Source organism: Saccoglossus kowalevskii, chromosome 9 (genome assembly GCF_978046115.1).
Source record: "Saccoglossus kowalevskii chromosome 9, keSacKowa6.1, whole genome shotgun sequence".
NCBI lineage: Eukaryota > Metazoa > Hemichordata > Enteropneusta > Harrimaniidae > Saccoglossus > Saccoglossus kowalevskii.
The window spans coordinates 17,373,632-17,389,714 of NC_140649.1; the positions used below are offsets into that span (position 1 = coordinate 17,373,632).

The 16,083-nt window shown below is 35.0% G+C and overlaps 1 protein-coding gene across 1 annotated transcript; it reads right to left on the reverse strand.

The window, feature by feature from the left end:
* Positions 1-2,490: 2,490 nt before the first annotated feature.
* Positions 2,491-15,908, reverse strand: LOC100373186 (BRISC and BRCA1-A complex member 1-like). Its single transcript, XM_002740132.4, has 7 exons — positions 15,526-15,908; positions 10,563-10,621; positions 10,229-10,349; positions 9,056-9,162; positions 5,063-5,189; positions 4,751-4,837; positions 2,491-3,453 (listed from the first exon to the last, which is right to left on the reverse strand). Exons 1-7 carry the CDS (start codon positions 15,829-15,831, stop codon positions 3,283-3,285), a joined length of 978 nt encoding a protein of 325 aa, XP_002740178.1. The 5' UTR covers positions 15,832-15,908; the 3' UTR covers positions 2,491-3,282.
* Between the last annotated feature and the right edge of the window lie 175 nt (positions 15,909-16,083).

Sequence of the window (16,083 nt, forward strand, 5' to 3'; positions counted from 1 at the left end):
AACATAATTTATAGACACTTTCAGCACTATGCCTACTCGCTGGTGAATTTCTACTACCGGTAGTGCCCGGATATCCATATCAATGCAAGGATTGTTCTAAATTCTTGTATTTATCCCTGAGAGATTACACACTCTCGTCATACACCTAAGAAATGTCTATGGCTATGTCGATATACTTGTATACAACTATATGAGCGCATGTCAGTATACACCGTCACTAGACAGGGCTATAACACAGCGATATAGCTCGTTAACATGCTGTTTGTTTTATATATATTAATCTAGTCCCCGATCCAATACAACGATTCGATCTATCTAGGCACAGTCCCTCAATAATAATCTAGAGCAGACGTCCAAAAATAAACACAGCGTGCAATTGACACACGAAAGCAAACATGACTACCGCCCTCAGTTCACCGATCACGAAACAAATGCAGTTTCCAGTTTAGTTGGTCATGTTAGATCCCTCGATAGAGGGCGTCAATTGTATTACAAAAAATTAAATTAAATTAAAAACAAATACTCTTCGTACTATGATAAATCAAAGAAAGCTTAGAAAGAACTCTTGTGTGCCGAGATATTGGAGGCATGAAGAACAAATAAGAAATACTGTATTAATTATACTTAAAACACATAGCACAAACAAACAAACAAACTGAGCAGAGCATTTGAGCAATCAGTGACCAGATTGATTCCAATTGCCTATGATGATAAAACATTTAGTGAAATCATGACCATATATGATGACTTAATATTTAGGTGATGCATGTATATCTAGTCAATTATAGCACAAGTTGCATGTTCCATCAGTACTTATATTACATTTATGTATATTATTATGGTCACCATATATAGTCATCTGACATATTAGTCAAATCTCTTGAATGATGCTTTCATTATAACACTAGTTGCATGTCACTATCTGCAAGAGTGCTCAGTACATTACAGTTATGCATATTAATCAGGTCACATGACCATATATGGAAATCTGGTATATACATCTTGCCTTAATTGCCTTCATTACAGCACTAGTTGCATGTCAACTGCCAATAGTGCTAAACATTGCCAAATTAATAGGCACAGATTGTAACCAGAAACTAATCAGATCTGCACATTATCTCAGACCATCTATATATCAAGTTTCATTGAAATCCAGTAGATAGTTATTGAGAAAAAAATGCTTGAAATTGGCTAATTAAATTACGTTTCAGATTTCAACCAAAATCTAATCTGTGCATTTTCTAAGAGCATCTATGTAATAGGTTTCATTGAAATTTTATAATTGGTTCTTGAAATATCAGTGGAACAGCTGACACACACATCCTATAGATAACATGAATAAGGCCAACACTTTTCCATGTATATTGATTTAACAGTAACAGTAAGCCTGCACCAAAACCAAGTGGTACATTTAAAAACATTTCTTATTAAAAATAGGGATTAGAATTACATTTATCTTATGACAGTAAAACAGTTCTAAATGTACTACATTGTAGTATGTTGCTTGTATGTGCACCACTGTACCATGTAAATCTATGGGTTCTGTGCAAGTTGCTGTGGAATATTGGTAGAAGAAAACAACTTAATCAAGCAGCCAAATTTATATATATTGCACATGTAGGGGTAGTCATGTTACACTGTTCAGGAGAATCTCAACAAATAGCCTAAAGTACAGTTTTCTAAGAGGTTTCTCCTTTTGTTTTCACCGGTGATGGTTGCCAGGCAGTGAAAATGCTAGGATGTTCACCCCATGAATAGATGAAGTAACACGTTGTTTGAAATCAGAAGGCTTGAGGATTTTTAAAAAGAACTCAAAGGCTGTGGCTCAAAGGCTCAATAGTAAAAAAAAATTGCTTTCTCAACATAAGATCAAACAAAAATCGAATTGGAAAAAAAATAGCTTCCTTTGACAATTCAATTACTCCAGGAATATACTAGATGAATTTTGGTAGCATCTGTTTAGTAGGCGTTGATCTACACAAGAATCAAAGTCATAAAAGTCATCTCTCGCGCACAGGCAACGCGACACGACACAACAACCACCATCCTTTAAAGTGAATAATTTGAAGGTGGTTTTAAATACAGCTCTTATTTCTACTCTTTTTAATTTCTGCCAAAATTATGTTTGTTATAATACCATACTATTGACACAACAAACCCATTCCCGAGATTGTTATAAATATTTATAAATTCAATGGCAGTTGATCCAACCAGCCAATTGACAAGCACAATGCACATTGTGCGCACAATGCAAAATCTCAATTGAAAATGTTCCAATGTTATTCCATCAGCACTAGAAACCTATTGTGTCAGTTTGAATTTATAAATATTTATAAACATAAATAACTATCACAACTATGCCCACAAAGAATATGGACCAAACAAAAATTGGATGGATGGATGGATACAAACTTATGATAGACTCTCAAAGTGGGTAATAATGCAATAATGTGTCTATGGTAAATGTTTTGGAATAAAAACACAAATGCATTTTTATTATTGATTCATTTTTATTTCATAATAAATCAGTCTTAACTATTTTTAGCAAGATGAAATTTCCAACAAATATGCCTGAGAAATACTTTTGTTTAAGTTTTCCACATTGCCCATTCAATTCAATTTACTTGAGTGTTCAAATGAGTAAACAAAATTACGCGAGTCACTGTTTCAAAATTGTAATTGTCATTGAGCCTGTGATTTCACTGTAATGACCCCCACTTCAACTCTTCAATTCGATTCAATGACAGCACCTAGTCTTTCTCTAATCCATGTATGCTTATATTAGCCTTTTTTTTCTCAGATTCACTCTTCATAACTTATTGATCAACTTGAACATATTTCCATAGGATTCGACAACTGTCAATATATTCATAAGTTTAGTCTCCGATAATCATTTGCAAATGTGATGGTTTTTGATGAATTCAGATGTAGTGTTTTCCAGCTAAATTCCGACTAAATTTAATTTTTCAACAAATTTTATTTCCTTTGACAAAATTGCTGACAAAGACATTCGTTTTGTACAGCTTTGAAATATTTATATTGAAGTAAAATGTGTTAGTTATGTTAATTACAAGAGGTTGATCAATTTCTCTGGACTACTTACAGTGAAATAGTAATTGGCTGAGACAACATTTTCTCAAACTTAGTAACTTAGTAACTCATTGATGGAGTATACATGAAAGCACAATTCCTGCTATTCCATCAACAATGTATGGAATTTATAAATAATTCATAGAATGTTTTCAAGAATAAAAAGGTTACATTTGAAAAACAATTCATCAATCAGCTAATCTCATGATTTAATTTGTAGTTGATGTTTCTCTGTAACGGTCGCTGTAATGGATGAGCTACAAGTTTTGCCATGTTGTCATGGAGATAGGTTGGATTTCTGCCAACTTCAAACACAAATGATTTTCCTCCTTCATCCAGTTCACACAAACTATCAAATATCTCCTAAAACAAAACAAAAACATATTTTTACTAAAGGTAGGAAACTTATATTATAAAACTCTGACACTCTTGATGGGACATAAACCTCTGGAATACTGCCGATATCACTTTAATTAACCCATGCACCCATGGAAAAACAAATATTTCCATTATGAATCCCTACTAGTAACTCAATATAAACATTTGAAAATATGAAATATAGCGAGGGAGAGGGATGACAAGGCTGGATGAAATAAAATCATTCATTTGCATAAATTAATATTCATAAGTGAAATGACAAAATGTATTCCAATAGCCAGCATGATAGTTATAATTTGACTGATCCTATAATTATGAGTTGGAAAAATAATTGAAAAACTGATGTAGTGTTTTTCAGGACGGATTTTTGATCAGAAACTAGCAAACTGAAGATTCATGAAGAATGCAGAAGCACTTTGGTGTTTTACTCTAGTACTAGTGTTCAAAGTTGCACATAATTTTTGCCAAGTTACTTAATTAGTATGCATTTCAAGAAATTACTATGTGTGTGCATGCGCAGTTTGAAATGCAACAATTTTTTTTAACAATTTTAAATGCAATAAATATAACTATACAATATGCAAATGAACAGGTTACATACATACCTCACAATATAACAATACAATATGCAAATGAACAGGTTTCATACATACCTCACAATATAACAATACAATATGCAAATAAACAAGGTTGCATACATACCTCACAATATAACAATACAATGAGCAAATAAACAGATTGCATACATACCTCACAATATAACAATACAATATGCAAATAAACAGGTTGCATACATACCTCACAATATAACAATACAATATGAAAATAAACAGTTGCATACATACCTCACAATATAACAATACAATATGCAAATAAACAAGGTTGCATACATACCTCACAATATAACAATACAATATGCAAATAAACAGTTGCATACATACCTCACAATATAACAATACAATATGCAAATAAACAGATTGCATACATACCTCACAATATAACAATACAATATGCAAATAAACAGATTGCATACATACCTCACAATATAACAATACAATATGCAAATAAACAGGTTGCATACATACCTCACAATATAACAATACAATATGCAAATAAACAGATTGCATACATACCTCACAATATAAAAATACAATATACAAATAAACAGTTGCATACATACCTCACAATATAACAATACAATATGCAAATACACAGGTTGCATACATACCTCACAATATAACAATACAATATGCAAATAAACAGGTTGCATACTAGTACATACCTCACAATAATTGCTTTCCGCCGGTGCTTCATGAATGTAAAATATATCCATGAAGAAGTATGGGGATTGCATCAAAATCTTTTGTGTCTATAAAGAAATAATGACTTCTATAATGAAATAATGACTTCTAATCAAGTAACACACTTTGTAAGCAATGTACATAAATAAATTATCTGAGGTGTCATGATTAGAGGGAGATTATTTAGCTACAAAAGGCATAATAATAAGCAGAGTTTCAAATGCCGTGACTGCTTACAAATCAGAATATTGTGAATGAACCAATCACAACTCATCAAGATTTATTGAACCTACCTCTTGACCGCTATGGAATTCAGGCACACAGTTCGATCGGCCATATATCATAATAGTACGCACAATATACGGTGGTGGTATTATCTCAATATTTCCCTTAATAGGGGGAAGATCAACTTTTTCATAACTGGAAAAATAATTAACTTTGTTATTTTGCCATGCAGGATTATATGAACAAGATATGCTGGTGCCAGACAGACGAACCAAAGACAATAGAAAATGTCTTTGGACGGATGGATGGATGGACAGACAGACAAACAATTTGCACATACTTCTATTATTGCGACATTAAGAAAATACCGAATGAAATGTTGACATTGATTTCATGCAAGCCACATGATTGGCTGAATGAGGTCTTACTAAAAATAGAATGAGGGTAATCATAGAATGTGGTATAGTGAAACAGATCAAATTAGGACAAAACGTACAAATGATAAAACAACAAGTCATTGAAAATGACACAGTCCCAGTTAAATTTTTGAAAGTTCTCTCTGTGCTCGTCATATTAAAGCGGAGGGGTTATCGCGACGTGTCCTTGAAACTTGAGTTCCAAGTGACGTATACAACAGATTGTTTATTTACATCAAAACACTTGTTCCGTGTAGTAGTAATATGGCCAAAATAAAAACAGTTGTTATTCAGCCATCTTTGATCTGATTATGAAACACACTGATATGTATGATGTATGTGCCAAATACGAATGAAAATGGTACATAAATTGTGGAAATATAGTAGTAAGGCCAAAAAATCAGATGCTATCAATCGGCCATCCTTGACCAGATTTTGAAACAAATTGTCATGGACATGCATCCTAACATGTATAAAGTACATGTATGTGCCAAATTTGAATGAAAACTGACAGAGCACGTCCAAGATACCGCATAAAAAAACAAACAAGATGCCTGCCAGTCGACCATCTTTGATCCAATTGCGAAATAAATTGTCATGGACATGTATCCTAACATGTATAATCTATGTACCAAGTCTGAATGACAACTGACAAAGCATGACCAAAATACAATATTTTCAAAAAACCAGATGGCTGCCAGTCGACCATCTTTGATCCAATTGCGAAATAAATTGTCATGGACATGTATCCTAACATTTATAATCTATGTACCAAGTTTGAATGACAACTGACAAATCATGTCCAAAATACAACATTTTCAAAAAACAAGATGGCTGCCAGTCGGCCATTTTGAATCAAATCGCTAAACCGCTGCATGTGCATATGTCCCACATAAAGGACTAGGCACATGCAAAGAATGAACGGAATCAGTCCAAAGGATTCTGAGATATGACTCTGGACAGACTGATGCACGGAAGGACGGACACACAGACGGACGGACAGACTCAGGAACTCACGGACGATCGGGGACATGTATCCTAACATGTATGATCTATGTACTAAATTTGAATGACAACTGATAAAGCATGTCCAAAATACAACATTTTCAAAAAACAAGATGGCTGCCAGTCGGCCATCTTTGATCCAATTGTGAAATAAATCGTCATGAACATGTATCCTAACATGTATATTCTATGTACCAAGTTTGAATGAAAACTGACAAAGCATGTCCAAAATACGACATTTTCGTCCGAACGGGGACTAATAAAGACATTTTCAAACCCCAACCTTGTGTTTTAGATGATTTAATGAATCCTAGGGAAAGTTGTTTAATGCCACAGGAGTTATCAATATATTGACCCCTTTTTAAAATTTTTTTACTTGTTAGTCTTCATGAATAATTAATTACATGATGTCATGACATAATTTAAAAAAATTGAACGATACTGTTTCCCCATATGTTATAATTTTAATAATGGAGGGGGGGGGGGGTAATTCAAATCTAGCAAAACTATTCATCATCTTGTGCATGATTTGTGAACTATACTGTGATTTATGATGAAAATTATGTCATAATGGCTACAAACTCAATGAAATAACTGTTAATTTATCAACAAAATTAGGAACAATTCTTGGGGAATGGGAGCAGGACTTTCTGTTTAGTGGGGATATGTGGGTCAAAGGTCAAACATCATACCCATTGTAGTAATGAAAATGAAATGAGAACAGTGGTTATAAAATTTATGAATTATTTGGCCGCCGTTTTGAGTTGGATCCTCAAATGAATATGAGGTTATTACGAGAATACCTCAAAGATTGCACGAAGACAGTACAGCGCAAGTAGAGACAGATGCACAGAGGAGGTCGATACGACAGCATACTGTCTGAGTGCATACTTTGAGGTATCCTTGTAATAACCTTATTATTATACATTTTTTCCTTTGAAGGATACACCATGGGAATGCCGAAATCCAAAAAGTTTAGAATAGAATCTGAATCAGCGAACTTCTTTGCTCGGTCAAACCCTGGTGGCAACCATGTTTGTTTTTATTACCGTACTTGACCGCGTTAGCGCCCATGCCCGGGCAAGCGCCCATCCCCCACTTTTGCGCAATTTTTATATTTGGGGTCACATTCGGCAAAGCGCTCACCCCTTCAAAATGCAACTAATTTAAAACTTGGTCTTGCGTAACTAATCTTGGTAATCGTTTTTATATGATACAGCGTGGATATCGATTGCTGTGAACATGTTGTAAATGCGTAGAATACGATAACCGTGTGTAAACTACGCTTCGACAATGACCTGTTAATAAAAAGCAAAATGCGATAAATATTTCATGCCATATTCAGTTTACCTCTCAAAAATGGCTATTTATTAGTTTTTTGGAAAAACCATGTCGTTTATTCGCTGAAATCAATTCCAAGAGATCGTACTTCGACATCGATAATTCACTTCCGCATTGTGTTACCGGAAAGTCTTTGTGAATTTCCGAAGAATTGCGTCAGTCAAAACACAGCATTCTGATTAGTTAATAACCAACTTGACCCATTAGGTCAATAGACGCTGCTGTAGGTCAAATCTGCAAATGCATCATGGTGGAAATAATATGATAATTTTGACTTTGATTGTGTTCCAACAGACTCAAATGTTTTTAATTCAGTAAATTATGGTGGTACGTAATTAATATTGTAATAAAATGTGTGTATTTTTTGTGGTCATTTCTGTTTCTTCATTGTGAAAATCAATGACGACGCAACTAATTTAGTAATTTGATTTTCCCTCAAAGACGTAATTTGTCACTTGATGAATCAAAATTTTCATTTGCACTCTTTTTCGAGGGGGGTGCTCAGGTAAGCGCCCACCCCTAAAATATTGTGATTTTCTGAGTTGAGGCCCCTGGGCGCTAACGCGGTCAAGTACGGTATTAGAGAACGCTTATGCGTGTCAAGAGATAAAGGTTCAGATGCACACAAGTAAATCTGTTTTTAGATTACATTTGAATTGTATTTTACAAGAACATTGAGGTCTTCCTGTTTTAAAGTTGATAAAGATTGAATAAAAATTATCTGAGTTATCCTGGCCACAGATTATTGTTATAAACAACAATGAGAATATGGGAACGATAAAAACCTATCAATTCAAAAATAATCCATCAAATTCCTATCAGCTCAGTCATCACAAGTACAATGCTATTGCAGAGTCACATCAATGTAACTTACAAGACTATACCTGATTGGCTAAACAACACTAATACCTAACAGTCAAGCCAATCAGAAAGCAGCTTATTTATTGACAGTGTTTTTTAACAAATCAAATCATGGCTTGGATAAATGATTTGACTCAATCAATTGTTCTTTATCTATTGTTATATATATCCATTGTTATCTATCCATTGTTGTCTATCCAGTGTTGTCTATCTACTAGTATTTTCAATCTACCTGTCTTTATCAAGTACTAGTATCTAGAGTATGTTAGGGTGTGGATAGAACAGATAGATTGATAACAATAGATATATAACAAAAGATTAATCACAATGTATAGATATATAAAATATACCGGTATAGAGAGAAAACAATAGTCTATAGACAAAAATAAGGATTATGAGCCATAAATAAACTAACAGAAAATTTTTTTTTAAGCTTACATTAAATCAAACAATGAAGACATATCAAAGGTGTCAATATCACTATCGTTGTTCAGATCTGCTAACACATAACAGAACTCCTCAGTGTTACTGGTAAAATTATGCATCTACGAAAAAAACACACATGAGAATATTATTATTGGTTGTCTACAATACATATCATAGGTCCATCATCAGAATCACACAGTTTCTCTAAATTGATGTAAACATGTAAACACTGAAAAATGGTGAGGAGATAAATGGACTTTGGCTGGTGAAGATGACATAGCCCCTGTGAGTTGTCCTACATTGTATACTTCATGGTTGTAGTTTCTCATTATAGTATGCAAATGACCACAAGCATTATGCATATAGAAGTACATATTTTTGAAGCAATACAATGCTAAATCTAGAGTACACATTTTTCAATAGGTGATTTTCCGTACAATTGCGAGATTTCGCGAGATGCATGAAAGACGCACGTCGAACGTCTGCCGCAAAAATCAAACGATTTGATTTTGAACTAGAATTTCTTTATTTCGTAGCTTACATTGACCGGCCGGTCTTCGACAGAGGAATATTGCTTTCGAATACCCTTACTTAATCGAAATTGCCTATCATCAAATGTGGACAGCACATTATTAAGCATGGAAATGTCCCCAAAATACTTTTGCGTTTGTCAAATCCCACACGATGTTTGACACAACTACAACGCTATGACCTTTGTTTGTCCTGTTTTACGTTCGATTTCACGCATAACGCGTGATTCTCGCAGTGAATGGAAAAAGGTCTATTCATGTAATTAAAACGATACATTACTTTAATTTACTTTACAAATTTTAACTTTAATTAATTGAAAAGTGTATTATATTTGAATCATTTTGCTGCAAACAAAACTCACCCTACCCTGTGCAGTGAAGGACAAGTTCCAGGTTAAAAATCCGTGACAGATGTATGGACAAATGAAATCTAACAAGGTCAACAGAGGATTTTAATTAGTCCATTCCATTCAGCATATGTTTATGTATTTTTCTGTAATAATTTAGATAATTTTAAATGAAATGGACATAATTACCTATTGCCCAATAGATAATGTTTTGATCAAACTTTTTGAAATTTTTTTTTAAAATTAAGTGTTTTTATTTTTTATTTTGTAAAAAGTGACAAATGTGTTGGATTTCAAAAAATTCTTACCCATAATGCATTATCTTGAAGAACCACTAATGCAAATTCATGCTGCCTATTTATAGCAGTTTTGGTGTGTACGAATATATTAATAGCTCTCTTGACCATCTGCAATGGTGGATATTTGGTTCTGTGAATAGAAATTTGTATAATTGAATTTATTACCTGTTATACAGTACCTTACTTTAATTACCAAATTTTAAGTTAATTAATTTAACCAGTAAGCAGATCATCAATTGATATTTATAAAAGTTTTATACTTATTTTATATGAAAAAAAAAAAAAAATTCATGCTTTCATGAAATTGACTGTACTGTCAGATTGTTTGTAGTCTGTTACTCACCCATCTTTAGACATGAATGGAATAGTATTCATCTCAGAAGAAAGATCCAAACAAATTACCTGTAACAAAACAAAAGTTGAAATATAACTAGATATGCTACGTGATGGCCAGTACTTAGTATATCGGATATGATGGTGTACCACTTTGGGATGTTTTCACTATGTACATGTTGTCTCGAAAAATGTTTGCGCTCAAAATGTTTAAATCTAAATTACCTTGAATTTACCTTGAATGCAAATAGCCACTGAGATCTTGTTGAGAGCGGGAGAACCACAAGTTGACTTGTTTCTTGCCGTTCAAATAATGTTCCATTCTCTTAACCTCACTGTGTGCATTGTTTTTCAGATTCATGTAACAAGTCTTGTAGCTCTCTCACTCTCAGCACGATCTCAGTCGCCATTTGCATCTAAGGTTAATAGACCATTTTCAGTTCACTGTGAGATCCCGCGTTATGCATGAAATCGAACATAAAAACTGGAAAAAGTCATAGCATCGCACTGATCTCTAAAGATCTCATGAATCTGATGAGGTACAAATGTATAATATTATACTATCGAATAAATATTGTTTAACCCAATAAAGTATGTCTGTGCCTGGGTGCCTGTGCCTCTGGTGTTGTTCCAGCCCGATATGTGACACGAATCAGTCGTGGCAGACGTCACACATATGGTTGTACTGTGATCGTGCGGCAAGCACGACACTTCGGGTAGTGAGTCGCAATGCTTCTCAGCCTATCGCACTCCTTGTCGTAGAGCAGGCATTCGTAACATACTTCCATCACCACGTGGCTTTCTAGGTGTTGTTCAACCCCGGCGTATCTTTGGAAGGCCGTGCACCAGGGACATTTAACAGACGTACCTCCACTCGTCCCTGAGTAGAGTATCATGGCGCTGGTGTTATCTATGCTCAAGGTCACCGTTCTACAATCAGGCTGGGCATGACTGGCTCCCAACTCAATGTCCATTTGGGCCGGCTGATTAAGGCAAGGTGTGTGTGTGCGCATTATGGGCATAGACAATATTTTGCTCCTGAGCCAATCAATATTGAATAAATGTACTGTAAAATACTTTATTTTAGCTGGAATTAATTTTCGCTGAAAAGAATTATTGGGTGTTTTGTATGTATTTTATTTTCACTGATTTTTGACGAGTTGAATGTAAAATATAAGAAAAAATCACTGAATAAAATAAAGTATTTTACAGTATTTGAATTTGAATGAAAACTGCTGATCTGTATTTAGTTTTTTTTAATGAATATGTTCATAAGCTAGGGTACAGCTAAGCTTTATGCCTTTCACTGTACTGTACACATGTCGATTTCTAATATCAAATATAAGCAGTTGACCTGACCAATCATAATAACACACTCAAATGGATCAGAGTTCCCTAGTGGCACTCATAACTTAAAATCTAACCTTACCTAGCCCTGCGTACAGTGCTGTGTGTACGGGGACGTGTTCGGTTGATGGATGTCCCCACCACAGCCTTGCGTACCTCCATAGACAAAGTCCGGGAGGGAGCGCACCGTAATTGGTGCGCAAGTTAAAGTAAGTAGTTTCCCAGCCGAAATCGGTTGAAATGACGATAGTTATCCGTAACAACCATTATAAAGTTATCTGAAACTGAAATGTCTTTAAAAAAACGACTAGTAAAGATGGACAAATTGTAAACGCGTAGGTACCGGAGGAATTATCCACCAAACGTCGCCATTTTTAATTTCATTCACGCGAGAGAATGCGTTTAGTAGCCGATTTCATCCACAATTGGACTCCGAACTGGGAGTTCTGGATATATCTGGTAATGGATCATCATTTTTGGTACCTGGGCATATTATTTCATTAAAAAAGTTATATTTTTCAAAGTCCCGGACTTTGTCTATGGAAGTTCGCAGGGCTGTGGTGGGGACATCTATCAACCGAACGCATCCCCGTACACACAGCACTGTACGCAGGGCTAAACCTTACCCTTCCATTGCCCCTCCCCCATTTTAAATTGTACACTCCTTTTCAAGACAGTTTAGTTATCTATCTACATTGGAGGGGTTGAATGTTATGGTTAGGTAAGGTGTGTGCAAACAAACACCCAAGTTTTTGTTTATCCAGTGTACACCCCATGAGTGCTTCTCATTAATATTCATGGTTAACAAACATAACTGAACTGGGGCTAAGCTATTTACAAACAACTGATAAGATATCTGTTTGTAGTTTACAAACAGCTGATAAGATATGTGCACTGCTTCGTTTCAAGAGGAGGAAGCTGTACAGCAAAAACAAACACTTTCGAAACACAAAAAAATTTGAATAAACAAAATACTAGTAGTACATGAGTGTATCACATGTTACCGGATTTTAACGGCAGTTTGGTATTTTTTAATATTTTTTTTTTAATATTTTGGGAAGACAAATTTACGTTTCAAATGTTATTTTTAAATCTGTTGTCAAAATAAAAGATTTTTATTTATTTTTTATTTCTGTTTGATACATTGTATGTTTTTTTAGGATCAGATCAGGGGGGGCTTGACCCTTACCGAGTTCGGTGTTGATTGACATTCAGCGAGATCCGAATTTTTAATTTGATGGCTGGTTTGAATTTATCCACTTTTACAGTGATCAATATAAGCATTTGGAAATAGCATAATTATATTGCGTGAGTGTAAGAAGCCAGTGAAACTGTGTCACAGCGTGTTCTATTTATTTCTAACGCGCCTGGTCGGCGTCTTTGATTATTTTGTATTTTTGTTTTCAAAATGTATCACTCTGCGTTTTTTTGGTCACGTCTCGCAACTGAAAGTCCAAGCTAACTTTGTTTTGGCTGTAAAACTAAAAGCCCTCAAAGTCGGATTTGTCAGCATCATTCACAAATACTTGAAGGGCATCTGTGATATCTTCACCTTCAAACTGTCTTCGTCCAAAAAGTCAAATTTGTCGTCTTCTTCTCCAGAGTTATCTTCCCCAGCTAACACCTCTTGAAGTTTGCTGTTCAGTGATTTATTTTCATTGACTCCACCGTCATTCACAGCAGTTTTCGCTTCCTCAACGACGGTACTCACAAAGGTAGAGGATGTTTCCCTAGATAGCGGACGACGTATTAAATGCAGAAGTGTGAATTATAAACAGACCAGAAAAGTCCGATCAAAGCAAGACACTTCGAAGCCCCATCATAGCCATAACAAAAAAACCACGCGTGGTTGTTTAGTGTCTGTCAATATTTTAGAACACTGCTTTTTCATTGGTCGAATTACGTTGAAAGAATCGTCAATTGAAACAAATATTACAGTCTGTTGACAGTGATTGATTACTGTTATCATGAGAAAAAAATGTTATCCGCAATGTACTTGCTGTTGGGGAGCCACACTACGGTAGCCTCTTTTGCCGAGATCGCCAGAATCTTCACGATAATAAAAACGCAGTCATTGTGACTTTTCGTGGAAAGAAAGTGGCAAGTTTAAAACTTGATGCAGCACAATTATTTGCGAACATAATGGACTTGAATTTAGCTGATGGTGGTTGTTACTATCTTAAACCAAAATCAAACCAAAGTCCGATGTACCTGCGAAAAGAGTGCATGTAAATGTTCTGTAAGATGAACACTTTGGTGAGGAGGTGCAGCGTTCCCTGAAAATCGCTTTAGGCTTATTCAGGTAAAATGAAAACTAAACTTGCATGAACACTACAAAAGGTCCCTCCCGAAAATAACAAGTCCAACAAAAACGATCTCGTCGGATGATGATTTACAATATTTTCGTGTTGAAAATTTACTCTGCATTTCCCCAAATCCACACATAAAAAAACTTATCCCACAGCCGCCATTCCATTTTCTTATTCTACCGTATTCTGTGCAAATTTGCTCGCGGGAGTCTGATAATTATTGTCGGAAGGTGTTCTTGTGTCTCTAAAAGACTTTTAAAAAACTTGTGTAATACTCGAGAAAATAAGTTTGCAAATAAAACGGCCCAAACATAAATACGCTATGTTGACAAACACTTCAACTGCCTAGTGTAGTATTTGTGTTGTTTGCTACCCGCAAACAGAACCACCCACTTTGCATAATCCCAGCTGTAATGAATGACGTCACCGTTCGTTAACAGCACAGACCATGTCAAAACTCCATAGCGTGAAAGAAAACGGTAAAAAAATACAGTTTTTTCACAGACATAAATGTCGATTCATGATTTTTCCTGAGAACAACCTTCAAGGTAATTTATTTACTACCAACCCATATAATTGTTGCTGCTAAAACGGGAGTTAACCTTGATTGAAGTTTAAAATCATAAAAGTGCCGATTTCTCGGTGTTGGATTTCTGGCAATTACCGTTGACTTAATTTTAAATAGCGTTTCAGTGAGTAGCGCTATGATGTCGCCGTTTGGTTTTTCTTACTCTTGAATATGTTGGCTTCATATCCGTATTTACATATTTGCAAAATTCTATTGCGTTTTTTCACAAACCTCGCGCAAATCACCAGTATACACTAACTTTAACGCCAAAAACGTGCTAGAAATTTGTGATTTTCAAAAAGGAAAAACAAACTTAATGTACAAAATAGAAATACGGATTTAAACTACATGACCGTTGCTTCAAAACAGTGTAAAGTTTTTGGTTGCATGAATAACCGTAGAGCTGACATTTAAAAATGTATTCACGTTAGTTAATTATCAGCCGCGCCGATTTTCAGAATCACATGATGCTAAAACAAACACAATGTTCACAAAATATTAATAATAGAAAAGTACAAGTCAAGGGCTTTCCAGACATATATAGATTGTATAGGTTCTTGTAAAATTTATTCTGATTATAGATGTTTACATTTTTCATGCTAAAAAACTATCCCGCTACCTTAAGCAACTCTTTCTTGCAGCTGATGAGATTTAACAACAAACAAACAAACCAACCAACCAACCAACCAACCAACAAACAAACAAACAAACAAATAAATAAATAAATAAATAAATAAATACAAACTCACAATCTTTTCTGGGCAGTTAACTTTAGGTAGGACTGGCAACAGAGATTCAGGATCGCTGTCTGTATTCCCATCAGCATCATCTTCATCAGATTTGTCAAGCACTTCACTTTGTTGTATACCATCTTCAGGAATATCGTCCCCGGTGCGTATACTGGCCGCCGCATCTAACATGCCTGCTCCTTCTTGTTGCCCACTAAGGCATTCGTCGTCATCAAGCGCCGTTACTTCATCTGATCCATCATCTTGTTCATCAGTCAGGTCTTTTTCTCCCTCGTATGTCACCGGGGTAGGTGATATATTCGACATTTGAAATATTACATAGATTTAAACGCGATCATTCAGAATATTCTTTAACACACAGCCTGACAATTCACAACCCGGAAGCAAGAAAACGGAACCGGAAGTAGTATTGGTTATACCATTTCATGAGTCGTACGATAATAATACAGTACAGATATATTTTAGGACCTGTTTTAGTGAACATACGCCTCCCACTTTTTAAACACTTGTGGACTGTTTATTTAAAGAACAAATTAACCGGCTGTTTTGTGTAAAACT

Coding starts and splice junctions, on each gene's coding strand:
- LOC100373186 (XM_002740132.4), bottom strand. CDS start 15,831: ATGTCGAATATATCACCTACCCCGGTGACATACGAGGGAGAAAAAGAC. Junction 10,622..15,525: donor TTAACTGCCCAGAAAAGATT/GTGAGTTTGTAT, acceptor GTTTTGTTACAG/GTAATTTGTTTGGATCTTTC. Junction 9,163..10,228: donor TTCAAGATAATGCATTATGG/GTAAGAATTTTT, acceptor TTTTTTTCGTAG/ATGCATAATTTTACCAGTAA.